This window comes from Poecilia reticulata, chromosome 14, assembly GCF_904066995.2.
Source record: "Poecilia reticulata chromosome 14, P_reticulata-male-v2, whole genome shotgun sequence".
Lineage (NCBI taxonomy): Eukaryota > Metazoa > Chordata > Actinopteri > Cyprinodontiformes > Poeciliidae > Poecilia > Poecilia reticulata.
Window position 1 is genome coordinate 28,313,979 of NC_088843.1, and position 16,105 is coordinate 28,330,083.

At 39.2% G+C, this 16,105-nt stretch overlaps 1 protein-coding gene across 8 annotated transcripts in view; it reads right to left on the reverse strand.

Annotated features, from left to right (window-relative positions):
* amot (angiomotin) overlaps positions 1-16,105 on the reverse strand; it is an 87,653-nt gene that overhangs the window by 42,226 nt on the left and 29,322 nt on the right. For 5 of the 8 annotated variants that reach the window (XM_081615151.1, XM_081615155.1, XM_081615152.1 and 2 more), the window contains 2 exons: positions 9,951-10,998; positions 7,495-8,065 (listed from right to left, as the gene is read on the reverse strand). In XM_081615151.1, coding sequence (XP_081471277.1) covers positions 7,495-8,065; positions 9,951-10,998 — 1,619 coding nt within the window. Of the gene's footprint in view, positions 1-7,494; positions 8,066-9,950; positions 10,999-15,603; positions 15,801-16,105 lie in introns of those variants that run through there. The other 3 variants (XM_081615153.1, XM_081615156.1, XM_081615154.1) reach the window with 2 other exon arrangements.

The window sequence follows — 16,105 nt, forward strand, 5'->3', positions numbered from 1 at the left end:
CAAGATGTTAATGCTATCAGCCTATAACTCTCAGCTAAATGTGGATCTTTACCAGGTTTACAAATAGGAATAATAAGCTTCTTTCCATTTATCCGGTAAAATTCCTTCCTCCCATTTCTTATTATACATTTTTAATAATATCTTCTTACTTTTTTGTACTAAGATTATTTAACATAATATAATTAACTTGATCTTCCCCGGTGTTGATTTACTAGAATTTTTTAATGCTCCATTTAATTCTATTAAAGAAAATTTCCTATTTATAATACTCTCGTCATCTTCATTATATCATTGTGATTTTTTTAATGTCGTTTCCCGTCCTTTTTTGTTCATTATTGCTAAGATTCTCCATATCTTAGTAAATGCTCTTGCTAATAATTCTGGTTTTTTCTTATTATCTATTATAGTGTTACCATTATCTTTTATTACTGGGAAGAAATATTCTTTTGATTTACCTGACATTTTCTTAATGGTATTCCAAACCCTGCCTAATGCCGTATTTTTCCCCAATGACTCACAAGATTTTCTCCAATAATCCCTCTTGGCATTTCTTATAATCTTCCTGACTTCTGCTTGTTTTCTCTTATAATTTATTAGATTTTGGAAGCAAATATATTTTTAAAGATTTTTATAGGCCTTGTTTGTTATTCTAATTGCTATTGAACACTCTAGAGTACACCAAGGAACTATCTTTTTCTTTTTAACCCCTTTACTTCTAGGAATGATTGTTTTTGCTGCATGAACAATACAATTACTAATTTCTAAATTTTATTCATTTACTGGTTTATTTATATCTATATTTACCATATTAATTTCACTTATTTTTTATAGTTTTCCCAATTTGTATCCCCAAATTTCCATTTCCCTTGACTTACTACCTTCTATATCCATTTCTACTTCAATAAAAATTGGATAATGATCACTTCCTATAGTACTATTTTTATATACTTTCCAGCTGCAACTATCCGCCAAAGATTGCGATACCAGTGTCAGATCAATAGCTGATTCCCTGCCTCTTATCAACTCTACCCTAGTGCCTACACCATTATTTAACACAACCATTTCTATTTCTGAAATCACTTCTTCTAAGACCCCACCATTATATTTATCTTGTTCTCCCAACAAAGTACCATGTGCATTAAAATCCCCACACCAAATTATTTGCCCTCTCCAGTGTCTAAGGACCGTTTCAAGTTTTGATTTCTCTATTTTCTTACAAGGATTTTAATAATTTATTATTTTAATAATTCCATTATTTGTCCAAATTTTAACCGCATTAAGTTCTAGATCTGTATTTATTTGCATTTGAATAAATTTAATGTTTTCCTTTATAAATATAGCGCATCCTCTTCCACTTCCATTAATTCTATCTTTACGTAAAACTGAATAACCATGAATACTAAATTGCAATGATGATTTAAGCCATGTTTCTTGAATACATATTATGTCTGGTTTTGTATTTAATTTGTTAATGAAGCCTTTAAATTCCTGTCCGTTAGTTATTAAACTTTGTAGTATTAGAATTATGTAGTGATTTATTATTAGTATTAGAATTATGCAGTGATTTGAGAAGCCTCATTTTCAGACGATCCTTCTCCAATGACCAAGTCAAAGTCCAAGCCTGAATCCAATCGAGAATCTGTGGAAAGAGCTGAAAACTGCTGCTCACAAGCGCTCTCCATCCAACCTCACTGGGCTCCAGCTGTTTTGCAAGGAAGAATGGTCAATAGTATCAGCCTCTCGATGTGCAAAACTGATGGGGCATACTTCAAACTACTTGCAGCTGTAATCTACAAAGTATTAACGCCAGGGGGCCTAATAACATTGCACGCCCCACTTTGCAGTTGTTTATTTGTGTTATGATTCATGTCCTGTCCATCCCGTGTTAAGCACTCATTCAGCTCACCTGCCACGCCTGATTGCTTACCTGTTCCACCTGGGCCTTGCCCTACTTAAACATCCCTCAGCCTCTGCTTCCCTGCCAGGTTATCGACAGCCACAAACCAGTAGAGATCCAGCGTTTCCTTCCAAGCCTTCAGTGTTTCTACGACCCCTTTCTGTCCACAGATTTACCCCTCCTGCCAAGTAGTGATGGGCAAATGAAGCCTCATGAAGCAACAAACCTTTCCAGTTCTTTGCTTTGCAAAAAGGTTCGTTACTCGATGCTTCATTCAGGACTCACTAGTGACATCTGCTGGTGAAACTGTAACAGCCTTGTCACTCAGTTGGATCATACTTCCAAAAGTTACTAAATGCAATATTGTCACAAAGTTTTCATCAAACTCATGTTTAGTAATCGGAGAATCAATGAAACCATATTTAACTGTCATATGTTTTAATGTTTTACTTATTAAAATGATTTGTAGCTTATGCTAGTAGGCAATATTCTCGGACATTGTTCTTGTAAAAATGTGCTATTTAAGTATCTAAACATTCTAACGGACAATGTTTTTTATCTTATTTTCAAGTTGTCGTTAGTGTCCGAGACTAACAGGGAAGATTACGGTTCAGGCTTTTAGCTTCCGAAGCCTGACGGAGCACAACAAGCCTCATAGCTTAACAGTAGCAGCTCTGGTGTCAGAAATCAGGTTCAGCTGACTGTTCAGGTGCAAAGTTGTTGCTTTTAGAAAAATATGACCTTGTCCCTTAAGTCAGTGTTTTTCAACCACTGTGCCGTGGCCCCCTGAAAAATGAACCCATTTAAATAAAGAAATCCCTTCATGGGTGATACCACGATAGAGAGCGTTCATTTTATAGCGTTAACACGGTGCTGTAAGTGGTCCGGTATGAAACGGGGGTGATAGAAAAACACAGCACTTTTAAATTTCAATAATCAGAATGCAGAAATTGTTTCCGTTGTTTTGAAAGGTTTATGTCAGTCTGCCTTTTCCCCATCGATACGCTTCCCGACCGCCCTGCACCTTAGGGGCTTAAAAAAAAAAGAAGCCCACATTGTGCAAAACTCTGAAACAGGAGAAGCGGGACATAAAACGGGGCGACGGACTAGATGTGAATTATGGCATAAAAACAGAGAATCAGATGCTGAACAGTGAAAAATCAACACATGATGTGAAACACATGACGATTAGGCGGCACAGCAGGTGATGAGTGAAGATTGCTGATGATCAATAAACGATAAAATGAATCTAGCAACAGGAAAAAACTAAAGTGGACATAGCAATAAACCAAGAGAGGATACAACTAGTCAAATAAAACTAAATGGAAATGAATGAAGAACAAAATTCAAGAATAAACTAAGAAACTAAAGTAAATACAGAGGAATAAACTGGTATGGCAAGACCGTTTGAGCAATAATTAATACAGAGACTGTATGGCAAGAATAAACAGACACTATTTCCAGATAAAAGGTAAAATAATATTGTTGAAGTGTCATGGGTTTGTTGAGACCATATCTAATACTGAGAATAAATATATCTTACAGACCATAACAGTAAAGAACTGATCACTTATGTTTTTAATTATTTTTAATATATTTATTTCTTCAATATTATTTTTCATGTCAGTGTTATGTCATGAGGCTGATGACTCCATGACACTTTCAATTTGACTCATTAGGATTTGATTAAGAACCAGATTTGTTCTTTGTAATTTCTGTCCAGTAAAACTATTAATCTATAAATCAATAGACAGGTCTATATAAAGATATAATCCATGTTTCTGTCTCATATTTGTATGGCATTAAAAGGACCTGGAACTTTGGTTTTTCCACTGAAAGCTCTGGTTTGAACAATAAATGCCATGTGGGTGAAGTTTTATGGATGATACTCTGATGTCCCATTCTCCTGAAGGCAGCACAGAGCTGCACCACCAGAAACTGACAGAAACACTGAAGAGAAGAAGAGTTATGATTAATGTAGTTACAGTTCTATCCATGTTTTAATGTTGCAGAGCTCAGTCGTTTTGCAAATAGTTCAAAGTTTAAACTGGCATGTTGAACATCTTTTATCTGGTCATTTTGTGGAATATTTAACAACTAGAAAATGACACAAAATAGGAATATTTTTTCCACTCTGATTGGCTGCTGTTAGGCCTACAAATTTTAACTTGAATGTTCATTGCATTTTTTGTAGACGTCTGTGAAAATAATTTCTATTCCCATGACTTTTTTGTTCTCTAAGAAATAATTTTTGATGATAAATACAGAAACAAGCATAAAAATCAAAACATCTACAATAGTGATAGTAATATTAATGATATAATAATAGTCAGTGCAAAGTAGCCTGCAAATTCTTTGGTGGGGGGTGATGAGGGACCTGGATAAAGGCTGGGGGGGCGCTGGCCCAAAAAAGGTTGAGAAACACTGGTCTGGACAGAAGACAAGGGTGAGGAGGGAATCTGACATATTAACTAGGTTAAGTTTTTACTGGTTTTGTTTTTAAAACACCATTAACTAAGCAGTGTAACTATATATTGTATATTTGGCGTTTGTCATCTCATGTGTGATTAATTGGAGCGTAACCGTGGAGCATTTATGCGCATTTATTGTCCAGCGCTCTGCGCTTGTTTCCGTCTAACGAATCTGCACCTTAATTTCTTTCCTCCCTCAACAGTCAGCTGCTACTCCTCTATTTAAACTACAATAAGTATATCACCACAACTTGATCACACATTCTCTTTAGTTTTTCTCTGTGTGCTGCAAACTCATTAAATGTAAACTCATGAGAAGCCCGAACCACCATCAGGCAAATCATTCTGGTCCGACCAGAACTACTTTTACCTGTCAAATTACCTGTCAAAACATACTAACATAGACTATTTAGCCGCATTTTATGCAGTTTAGTTAATATTCACCTAATTGAATCCAGATCCCATCACACATAAAGCAGATAAATGCATTTCACTTTTCCCCCGTAGTGACACAAACCACTGACTGTGGCTCCAATAACTTATAACAAATGAAATTAAGCGACTCCACTTAAATTACATCTCTTCACCTGCTGGGGTCTGAACGCTCAGCTTCTCAAATTCTTCCTGGTCGCATCTGCAGAGAAACCTGTGCTGGTTTATCGACAGTTGGATCTGCCTGAACCAAACCGAACAATTGAACTCTGTAAGATTTTTCCTTTTTTTTAACCCTGTCCACGGTTCGGGCATGTGTTTTTGCCTCAAAGGACGATGTGCTCAGCGAATGTCTCAGGCAATGGGGAACAGAGGACGAGGTGCTGGAGGTACCGTCATGGGAGGACGAGCCCCTACATGGGATGTACCACCGACAAATTACTGAAGTGACTGATATCAGGAAAACCTACCAATGGCTGGAAAAAGCTGGACTCAAGGACAGCACAGAGGCTCTCATCCTGGCTGCACAGGAACAGGCCCTAAACACCAGAGCAATAGAGGCTCAGATCTACCACACCAGACAAGACCCAAGGTGTAGGTTGTGCAAGGAGGCCCCTGAGACAGTCCAGCACATAACAGCAGGGTGCAAGATGCTGGCAGGGAAAGCGTACATGGAACGACATAACCAAGTGGCGGGCATAGTGTACAGGAACATCTGTGCAGAATATGGACTGGAAGCCCCGAGATCAAAGTGGGGAAAACCCCCAAAAGTGGTGGAGAATGACCGAGCTAAGATCCTGTGGGACTTCCAGATCCAGACAGACAGAATGGTGATGGAGAACCAACCGGACATTGTGGTGGTGGATAAAGAACACAGGAAAGCCGTTGTAGTGGATGTAGCAATACCAAGTGACTACAACATCAGGAAAAAGGAGCACGAGAAACTGGAGAAATACCAGGGCCTCAGGGAGGAGCTGGAAAAGACCTGGAAGGTGAAGACCACAGTGGTGCCTGTGGTCATCGGGGCCCTCAGGGCAGTCACCCCCAAACTGGAGCAGTGGCTCAAACAGATCCCAGGAACAACATCAGACATCTCAGTCCAGAAATGTGCAGTTCTAGGCACAGCCAAGATACTGGAGGAACTCTCAAGCTCCCAGACCTCTGGTAGAGGACCCGAGCTCAGAGGATGTAAGAAACCACTCGCGGAGGCTGAGAAGGGAATTTTTTATTTTTTATATATATTACGTGTGTGAGTGTGTGTGCGTGTGTGTGCGCACACACATTTAAAATTTTGCCCCCCCAGAGGTAGTCCTGGCCCCCCCCTTAGCCTCCCCAACTTTAAAACTGATTACCGCCTGCCCCTCAAAGCTAAGTTTGCCCTCTCTGTCCTCCTGTGTATGACCTCTGTCTTATCGACAAAGCCCCTGGGTGTTACATCTTGGATCTCCCCGTGGAGATCTTCACTGCTTCCACAGAAGCCTGTTCCACTGGTTTCCTGCATCTCCCTGTCATCAGACCCTCTGTTCCTCTGCTCCACCTGTCCACTGCTCTACAGGTCAGTTAAGCTGAACATTTTTACAATACCCCTCTTTATCTGTGCATCACCAGTCTTCTCCCCTCTCTCCTCAGTGCTGTGTTTGACGACCTCCTGAGCAGAAACCAGTATCTGAAAATAAACTTGTTTTTTTTCCTTTCATATACTCCTATGTGTAGTTGAATTTCCGGGTCCCCTCTGAGTGTCCTTATAAATTGTTAAAGTTTAAAATATCCAATAAATTTCGTTCCATCTCATGATTGTGACCCACTTGTTGTTTCTTCACAAAATAATAACATTTTAGATCTTTATGTTTGAAACCTGAAAAGCAGCAAAAAGTTGAAAAGTTCAAGGGGGGCCAAATACTTTTGTAAGACACTGTGCATGTGTATATTTTATATATATATATATATATATATATATATATATATATATATATATATATATATATACTTTGCGCGATACTTTGTAAAGATGTGGGCTCTAGTCCACCGTTCTAGCCTTTATCAGGTCAACATGCACCTCACCAGACATTGGTTACTGACCAATCTGTGTAATGTTGCATTTGTGTATTTTTGTGCCTTATTGCTTTGTCTGGGGTTGAGTTTAGATCAATAAACCAGTTCAAATGTTTTGAATGCATGTTTAAAGCTCAGGGTTTTACTTTCACCTGTTTTTTTTGTTTGTTTTTCTTTTTCAAATAAAAACTTCAATACATTAAGCATTACTAAAAATCTGGGTTAGCACTAGAATAACATACCAGTCTTGTTGTACTTTCATACTATTACTGTATGTTGGTCAGTGCAACAGAGGGAGCTACATTACGCCTCTTTCAATTGAAACTGTCTGCAGATAAATTCAGAAATACTGCAGTTTATTTTGATACCACTAACTGTTCCAATAGGTTCTTCTGAAAGCAATGTGTCTGCAGCACTGAACGAAGCCATTTGGTTTGTAATGTCCACACTTCCAGCACTGTTATAGTTTATCTAAACTATAAATGTAGTTTAGAGGGGAAAAAACATTTAAAATAGCATTTATAAGTCATCTCTAGACTCTTGCCTGGTAGTGATATCCTACAAAAAATTCAAAAACACGGTGAAGCAGAGGGAGTAAAAACCAGTGACTAAATGTGTTGGATCTTCTGATAAAAATCTTACCTTGTGTAACCTGGTGACCTTCTCACGACAAACCTCCATCTCCTGTCTTAGAATTCTGTTCTCCTCAGTCATCACATCCACCATCTGCTGGGCACGGGCCACCACTGCAAAAGGCTCTCCCTGTAGCTGTATGAAGGACTGCTGCTGGGGAACATGTCCTGCCTGCATAGACAACTGGGGATGGGAAGGAACCTGGAGTTGCTGCTGTTGACATTGATTTTGTTGATGTTGCTGATGATTGTGCAACCTTGGAGTGGAGCCATAAGAATCAGAAAGAAAAGCATGACCCCTCTGCGTTGTCTGATGAATAGGTCCTGTGGGGAAAGGCTCTGCCACTTGATGGGAGCCTGAACCATGTGGAACACGGGGTCCCATAATTGGGTATGGCTCTCCTTGGCTTGGAGGTGTCTGGTGAGGAATTGATGGATGAGAGGAGTGAGAAGCGGCAGAGAGCATGCTGCTCAGAGTAGAGGATTGTGCACGAGACAAGGATCCAACAGAGGTGACAGAGGAGCTGGGACTGTGCTGGTTGAAGGGCCTCTGGTAGTGAACTGAGACCTCCTTAGTGGATCTGAGGAGAGATCAGTTGTGAGGTTATAATGCTGCCTGCCTTTAGTTTTGCACAGAATACAAAAAAATAATTGTATGTGGACAAAAAGACAATTTCAAGTTTACAAATACACAGTCATGACAAAAAAGTTAACTTTAAGGTCAGAAACAACCAGTCAGAGCTAGGAGGGTGCTTGCACTATCAATCACCCTTGTGTACAGTCTGCTCACACACTTCCCCTTGCTCTCTGCTATGCTAAAGCTTCTTCCTGGCAGTAGAGCCTGTTGTGAATGCTCAGACTACTTAGCCTGGCCACTAACGAGGGCAAATAAAAAGTTTTCCTGTAACAGTAAATGGTTTCTCTGCTATTAGTACATTATTGTTTACAGAACAGATCATTTTTGGTGAGCTTAATATCGTCAAACTGATGCATTACATACATCCCGAGTAAAGGTTAAAGATTGAGTAGCATTTAGAACTTCAATAGAGCTCATGCTTCCAGCGAGCAATTATTTCTCTTTAGCCAAGGGTCCAGGTCCTCTCTACGATTTGTGTACAAAAAAGCAAAGCAGAAGAAATCTCTAAAAGGAAGTGAAGATGCATTTCACAACATTGTTTGCAAATAGTGGTATGAGAAATGTTTTTTATTTTATATATGAAACATTATATACTCCATCTGCCATGGCTACTCTTGCATAATAATTACCTAAAACAAGTAATGTCAGAGCAGTTTCTGAGAAGCAGGTTCTTGACACACTAAAAATAAAATGCACTCGCAGAGAGGTTTCTGATATCAAAAAGGGGTGTAACTTTGCTTATAGAAATATTCTCTGGGTTTACTTCATTTGAATTCAAAATATAAATATTATTTTGCAGTAGAAATACTGTTTCACTCCTTCAATTCAAACAATCAAACTTACAACTCAGCTGTTTTTTCTCCTCAATCACAGCAGGAGGCTGACCTGACAACAATATAACGAAACAATAGCTCTTCTACATCTGTAACCATTAGCATAATTTTGGATCATTAATAACATTTATCATTTAGCAAATGTCTAATTTGTCAAATGCTTAGACTCCAAAATCAACAACAAAAATGTCTAAAAAAAAACAAGGCATCAAGGGACTTTGTGCATTGCAACCATACCTGCCCTTACTGTCACAATACAGATACATTTCATGTCTCAACTTGTCCTGCCAAATGAATAAAATAGTTTGGAATTCATTACTGTTAGACTCTGCTTCAAGGTAGATGGCGATGACTACTGTGAAACCAGCCCAACAGGATCTGGCCTTGTCATTTCTGAGACACTATTGAGAAATCATGTTTAACTGACTTATCTCAGATCAAATCCTATTAAAAAGGAAAGCCAAGCTATGGCTTTCACTGGAACCACATTTTATTCTTTATTGTCAAATGTATAGCAATAATTTGTTAACTGGGAGTATGCACACAGTTGGCAGTTGTTGCATAAATGACACTGTAAACTTAAAATCAGTAAATGGCCCTGAAAAATCCTGAGAATTGTGATAACTTTAACCTGTATAAATACAAAAACAAGTTGCAACTGATCAGAGCATTATTCTTTGTGAAGCTTGTTTTCTGTAATTTAACATTTTCAGCAGGGTTGGTCGATTTTGTCAATGTAAAAATATGCTATACACACTGTAAACTGGGGAAATGACTGCAACAAAATGTTGAGGATTTTCAACTAGTGAGAAATGCTTTGCATGCTTTCAATATAAAGCTCCCCTTTTATTTCAGTGTTCACCCAAAATGTCCTGCCTCCCTACCAGGATTGTTTTCTAGATTTTAGTGTGTTTTTTGACTGATATGGCTCTGATTTCTTCGGCGGAAAGGCATTTTTTATGTGCCATGTATTTGTGTGTGTTCACTATTCATTACCTGAAAGAGCCATATTCAGGAGGGGGCTGATATCGAACAGTTGGAACCTCTCTGGAGTGATCCCTTACTCTTGGCTCCAGATAAAAGTGGCCTCCAGATTCCGGATGACTGCCAGGAGAACATATTCCTTTAAAAGGGTAGTCTGGTGGTGGGCCGCGATGCTGTGGCTTATAGTAGTCTCCAGGCTGGCATGATGGGGGTAGCTGTGGGGAAAGGGGGGTGCTGCTTATAGGAGCATGGGCTTTCACACCACTGGTGGCTAAAGAAAGTTGCATAAGTCGTTCACTGAGAGACCGGACGTGTCCTTGCTTTAGATCTTTTAGTCCATCATCTTGGTGCACCTTCCCGGTACCACTTACACGCTGTAGTGTTGGGCGACCCTCAGTGCGAACTTTGGTGCTGGTCAGGCCAGTAACGTAGAAAGCAGCACCTAAAGAGGCAGGCAGTGAAGGCTGCTGGGTCTGGCTATTCTGCTGCTGCTGCTGCTGCTGCTGCTGCTGAGCCTGAGGAGGAGAACCATGGCCGCGGAAGTACTGTGACTGTACTTTGGCTTCCTCGTATGTAGGGAGATCTTCTAGGTTAGGGCACTGTCCTTGGGTGATGCCACCAACTCCACTGCCCCCGCCACTGGATGCTTCTCCACAAGAGCCCACACATCCCCCACCTCCACTGCCCCCACCATGCCCACCAACTCTGATGACACCAACCTTCTCCAGGCCACTGTCCGTCTGAAGCTCCTGTCCCTGGGGCTCTTGTCTTGCAATGTGTGCACTTACAGAATGATCATCAGAGGGGCTTACCTGTCCATGTACTGAATAGCCACCTCCACCTCCACCTCCACCTCCTGTTGCTACTCCAACCCCCCCTCCTCCAGACTGTTGCTGTTGTTGCAGCACATAGTTTCGATTCATCTGCTCCTGAAGGAGCCGCTGAAGGACTGTACTGCCACCACCTGATACACTGCTATTTGATGGCTCTTCAGTTCCGGCCCTCATCTCCATCTCACGCTGGCAACGAACCTCATGGAAGGACAAACTACGTCCCCTGTCTGTATTCCAAGAGAAAAGTAAAAAGGGAAAAATGTGTAAAAGAAAGGTAACTGGATATGAGGGGCTATCACAAAAACTATTGAAAAATACTGGTGTTTTTAACATTCGAAATCTATCAAAAGTGTAATTTACTCAATAAAATATCAGTAAATTCATAAAAAAAATTAAAACACCTACAGAAAACAGAGGGATACATTTATATCACAAAAAATTCACTTGAACATTTTTTATGTGATTTTTGTCTTGCTTAACTTGGTCATTGAACTAGCTCTTCATACCTTTGACTGTGTGAGCAGGTACCAAGTTCTGCTAGAAAATGAAATCACCATCTTCATAAAGCTTGTCAGCAGAATGAAGTGTCTTAAAACGTCCTGTTAGATGGCTGCGTTGACTATGGGCTTTAGAATGAACAGTGGACCAATGCCAGCAGATCACAAGGCACCCAAATCATCCTTGACAGTGAAACTTTGCACTGGACTTCAACAGCATGTGTCTCTCCAGTCCTCCTCCAAACTCTGAGACACTGACTTCAAAATGCAATGCAAACAACTTTCAAGACTTTTTTCTTCCAACTACTTCTTTTTATTGAAAACCTTTGCTTATGTCAACATTTGATATAAGCAATGGTTTTAAACTGTAAATGAAGCAAATAAATTAATCAATAAAACAAATAAAATAAATAAATGAGAAAAGGACTTCGGAACTCTCAGCAATAGTCTGTTGGGTTTTTTTCCTAGGCGCAGAGAAGACACTTGTCATCTTGAGAAACAGGCGAGAACATAGATATCTCTTGAAAAGGTAATAATTAATCATTTGACCATATGAATATGCTAAACAAAGGTGTGTCCACTAAATAACATTGCAAGTGTCTCCAAACTCAGTCTGCCTAAGGAGTGACTAATTGTCACAGTGCTTTTTGGTTACATGGCGTGTACAACATGAACACAGGCCAAGAGAAGTGAAGGAGAGTTGCCCCAAGATATCAGAAAAAAAATAGATAGGTACGCATGTTAAAGGTGAAGACTATATTTATCTAAATAATATATCATCTAGCAGCTTGTTGCTCCTCTGATATATTCTTCATAAATTTCAAGTCCACAGAACTGTAGCCAACCACGCAGGCTATAGCTTTGGAGGATAACTGATGACAAATTGAGAGAAGGAAAATACTAATGGTAACTAAAGAGCCCAGAATGACCTCCAAAGAGAGGAAATTGTTTGAAACCACATGGAAGTACATCCTGAAATATTAACCAACCCCCATCGCCCCCCTGCTCAGTTCCTGGCCTTCCATTCTTTTTTTTTTTGTCAGTTATCATTTCCTCTCTCATCTAGTCTCCAAACTTGTGAACTCATAATAGTTGTTCCGCTTTGCCATGATTGCAGTGTTTATTTACTATGCTGCTGTAAATCATCACATATGGCCAAATTCCGTAACATATTCTGAAGTGGCTGGTTGGTCGTTGGTTAAGAAGCTAGATGTCCAGAGTCAGGGTGGGGAGTAAGGAAAAAATGTGGACAGCCAAAACAGTTAACTGCAACCTTATTGCTGCAGTATGTAACTTTTATAAAAAATATTTTTTTAACATATTTGTTGAAACTGTCAATGTTGCTCTTTACTACCACTAAACCTTTTCCTTATCAGCAGATTGTGTTGTGAATGGTGGGCTAATTAGTATGGTCACTGATGATGGCAAGTAAAGTTTTCTTATAATGGTAAGTTGTTTCTTTGCCATTAGCACATTTAGCAGTGAGTATGTGACGTTGAGTGGCAGCACAAAGACCTTCCTCCTGGCTCTGATTGGTTGTTTTTGGATAGGAGTTGTGCTTTTCTTCAGACAGGAGAGAGTTATATGGTCACCCTTAAGACAAAATTTAATCGATGGAGTGATTTATGACCCTAATCATTAATTGTGCCCCCCCCCACCCCACACACACCTGTTAATCTAAAAATACATAAGTGCATACATAAGCATTCCTTTCACACCGGTTAATAAATAAACATTTCCATCTTTGGTAAACTTTTTCCCACCTCTATGAAGTAGCCAATAGAAACAGAGACAGGTATCAGCAATAAAAACGTTTCTCTCTGGTAGGTACAATTTAAACCCAGCATAGGACATCTGTTTGTGAATGATTTAAAGTACAACCCATTCACAAAGGGGAGGCTCGATAGCACTGGTGCTCAGTGTGGGGACTCTTAGGGAATTAAAATACAACACATTTTAAGTAGCGTTTGTGATGTCCTTCATCCAATCAACAACAACAACAACAACAACAAAAAACCCTGAATATAAGAATTAAACTTTAAATGTTCCTCATTTGGCTGCATAGTGGTGCAGTTGGTAGAGCTGTTGCCTTGCAGCAAGAAGGTTCTGGGTTCGATTCCCGGCCTGGGGTCTTTCTGCATGGAGTCTCCATGTTCTCCCTGTGCATGGTGGGTTTTCTCCAGGTACTCCGGTTTCCTCCCACAGTCCAAAAACATGACCGTCAGGTTAATTGGCCTCTCCAAATTGCCCCTAGGTGTGAGTGTGTGTGTGCATGGTTGTGTGTCCTGTGTGTCTCTGTGTTGCCCTGTGACAGACTGTAGACCTGTCCAGGGTGTACCCCGCCTCTCGCCCGAAACGATAGCTGGAGAGGCACCAGCAACCCTCCCGACCCCACTGAGGGACAAGGGTGCAAGAAAATGGATGGATGGATGGATGGATGGATGGATGGATGGATGTTCCTCATTTGTACATGCACTTCTTAAGAATGTGTGACTGGCAGTAAACAGGCCTACGTGAGACAAACTGTCTTCCTGCTGCACAGTGTGGAGGGGAGGGGAGCGACCCCTGACCCCTGCCCTGCTCACCACAGCTACCCTCCCTGTACACACTTACGCATGGACAGATACCTCTGAAGGAAAACAACAGCTTAACTGTTTTACTGCATTATTTATGGTAGCACGACTAGTAGGTGCTGACTATGAGTTTGTCATTTCCTTCATCCGTTCCGAAAACAGACGCTTAAATTTTAAACTAATAGATTTTTTCTGTAACACTTGCTAGTGTGATACATTTCAGTAAATGTTCCTCATTTGTACATGCATTTCTTAAGGATTTGAGTCAGGCAGTAAACAGGCCTACATGAGGCTACTCAAATTTAACTTTTAGCTTTCTGCAGTTAAAGTGAAAGACAAACTTTAACATCACTGCCTTTCCAGAATTTGGCCTCGCATCATTGTAAATGCTTTCATTTACAATGAACTTCAATCTTTTTCCTGCTGTTGAATTAACAGTGATCTCCCCACTGCTTCATGCTTTCTCCAAAATAGTAAAGGTTGGTTCAAATACATTTGAAACTCATAGATTTTTTTTTCTGTAACACTTGCTAGTGTGATACATTTCAGTAAAAGTTCCTCATCTGTAAATGTATTTCTTAAGCATATGTGACGGGGACTAAACAGGGCTAGGTGAGGCTACTCGTATTTATCTTTCAGTTTTCCCTAATGTTTAATTTTTTTTTTAACAGTGCACAACCACGCTCCAAGAGTTGCTCACAAGATGGAAAATTGTTTGTTACCTTTAAAATTATCTACAGCTTTTGTCTGACTTATATGCTATATGTTTCTTGGCCCTAGTGATTCTTTCCCTCCATCCATTATCTTACATGCTTAAGTGTGTTCACTAACAAAATATAGTACACCTGTAGTTGTTGAAGATTCCATTACTAAAACTTAGAAATTATCTATGTGAACCATAAGTCTGTATATTTAATACAATTTGTATTATTTACTTAGATTTTATATTTTGATGTGAGCACTTGGATTTCTATCAATTTATTGAATGATGCTCTGTGTAAATATTTATCAAACTGAATGGCCATTCAGGTTTTATGTAGTTTTTTCTTTTCTTTCAATGTTTGTTGCACAAATTCAAATATATGCTGGCTATCAACCAACAATTCAGTCAATGAATCTGTGATTTTTTTCTCAAGTAGCCCCTCTCACAGAGACTTACTTACATCTTCTGACACCGGGCCCAACTTATAATAACATTTACTAAGTTTGCTATTGATACCCTTTACCTAAAGAATAAAACATTCTCACTATACAACCAGGCTCCAAGAGTTGGTCACACATGGTAAATTGTTTTGTTACCTTTAAAATTATCTACAGCTTTTGTTCCTTGGTCCTAATGATGCTACCTGTTCAATAACAGACAGTACACCTCTTGTAACTGATAAGCTTATAAAAGATTAATATGAAGCATGAGTATGCGTTCAAGAAGATCATATCAGTCAGATTAAGTTAAATATCATGATGCTTAAAGCAATAAAAAATGATAGTTCTCAGAAAGATAATTTCTCCTTTTCAGGGAGCCTAGACTGTATGAAAGGAATGACTATGAAAATATTTAATTTGCAGAATCCTGATAATAAAACCTCAATTGTGAACTGAATGATTAGATTGCAATTAGACACAAAAGAATCAACTGTTAATTAGTAATCATACTATTGAAATGACTAGCAAGATCTGAACAAACAAGAAACGTGAATACCTCAAGAGATTTCACTCGCAATGAACTGTCTGACTTTCTTTAGCCGACTAAATTTAATCTTACCAAAGTTTTGCCATAGAGCAAACAGGTACTGAGTTTGAAGCGGGTCAGATGCCTCCAGCCGTCTGCTAAAGCTAGACTCCGGCCTTCCTCACTGTAAAATAAAACATTCTGCTTAATAAAAGAGTTCAAGTGAACATCACTTAATTCTCATCAACTTGTTGTTTGTACTCATCTTAAACAAGTGGCAGGAACTTTTGGATATAAAAAAGAAAAAGATGCTTTACAAGTTTATCTATTTAAGTTGAGTCTGCAACAACTAGAATAAAATAAAAAGTGAACTATTTGAAAGTGGTGAATTTTGGCTGGTAAATGTTTAACACACACAGACATTACTCCGTTTCTACTCAAGCAAACCAAAAGGTTTTGAACAGTACAACTATGTCATGTAATGACATCATGTATCTTTTGCTGCTGCTGTAAGCAGAAAATAAAAGAAATTTTGCATTGAATAATATTTTGGATGAGTTTAAGAATACTGTTTGCCAAAATCACACAATGTAAC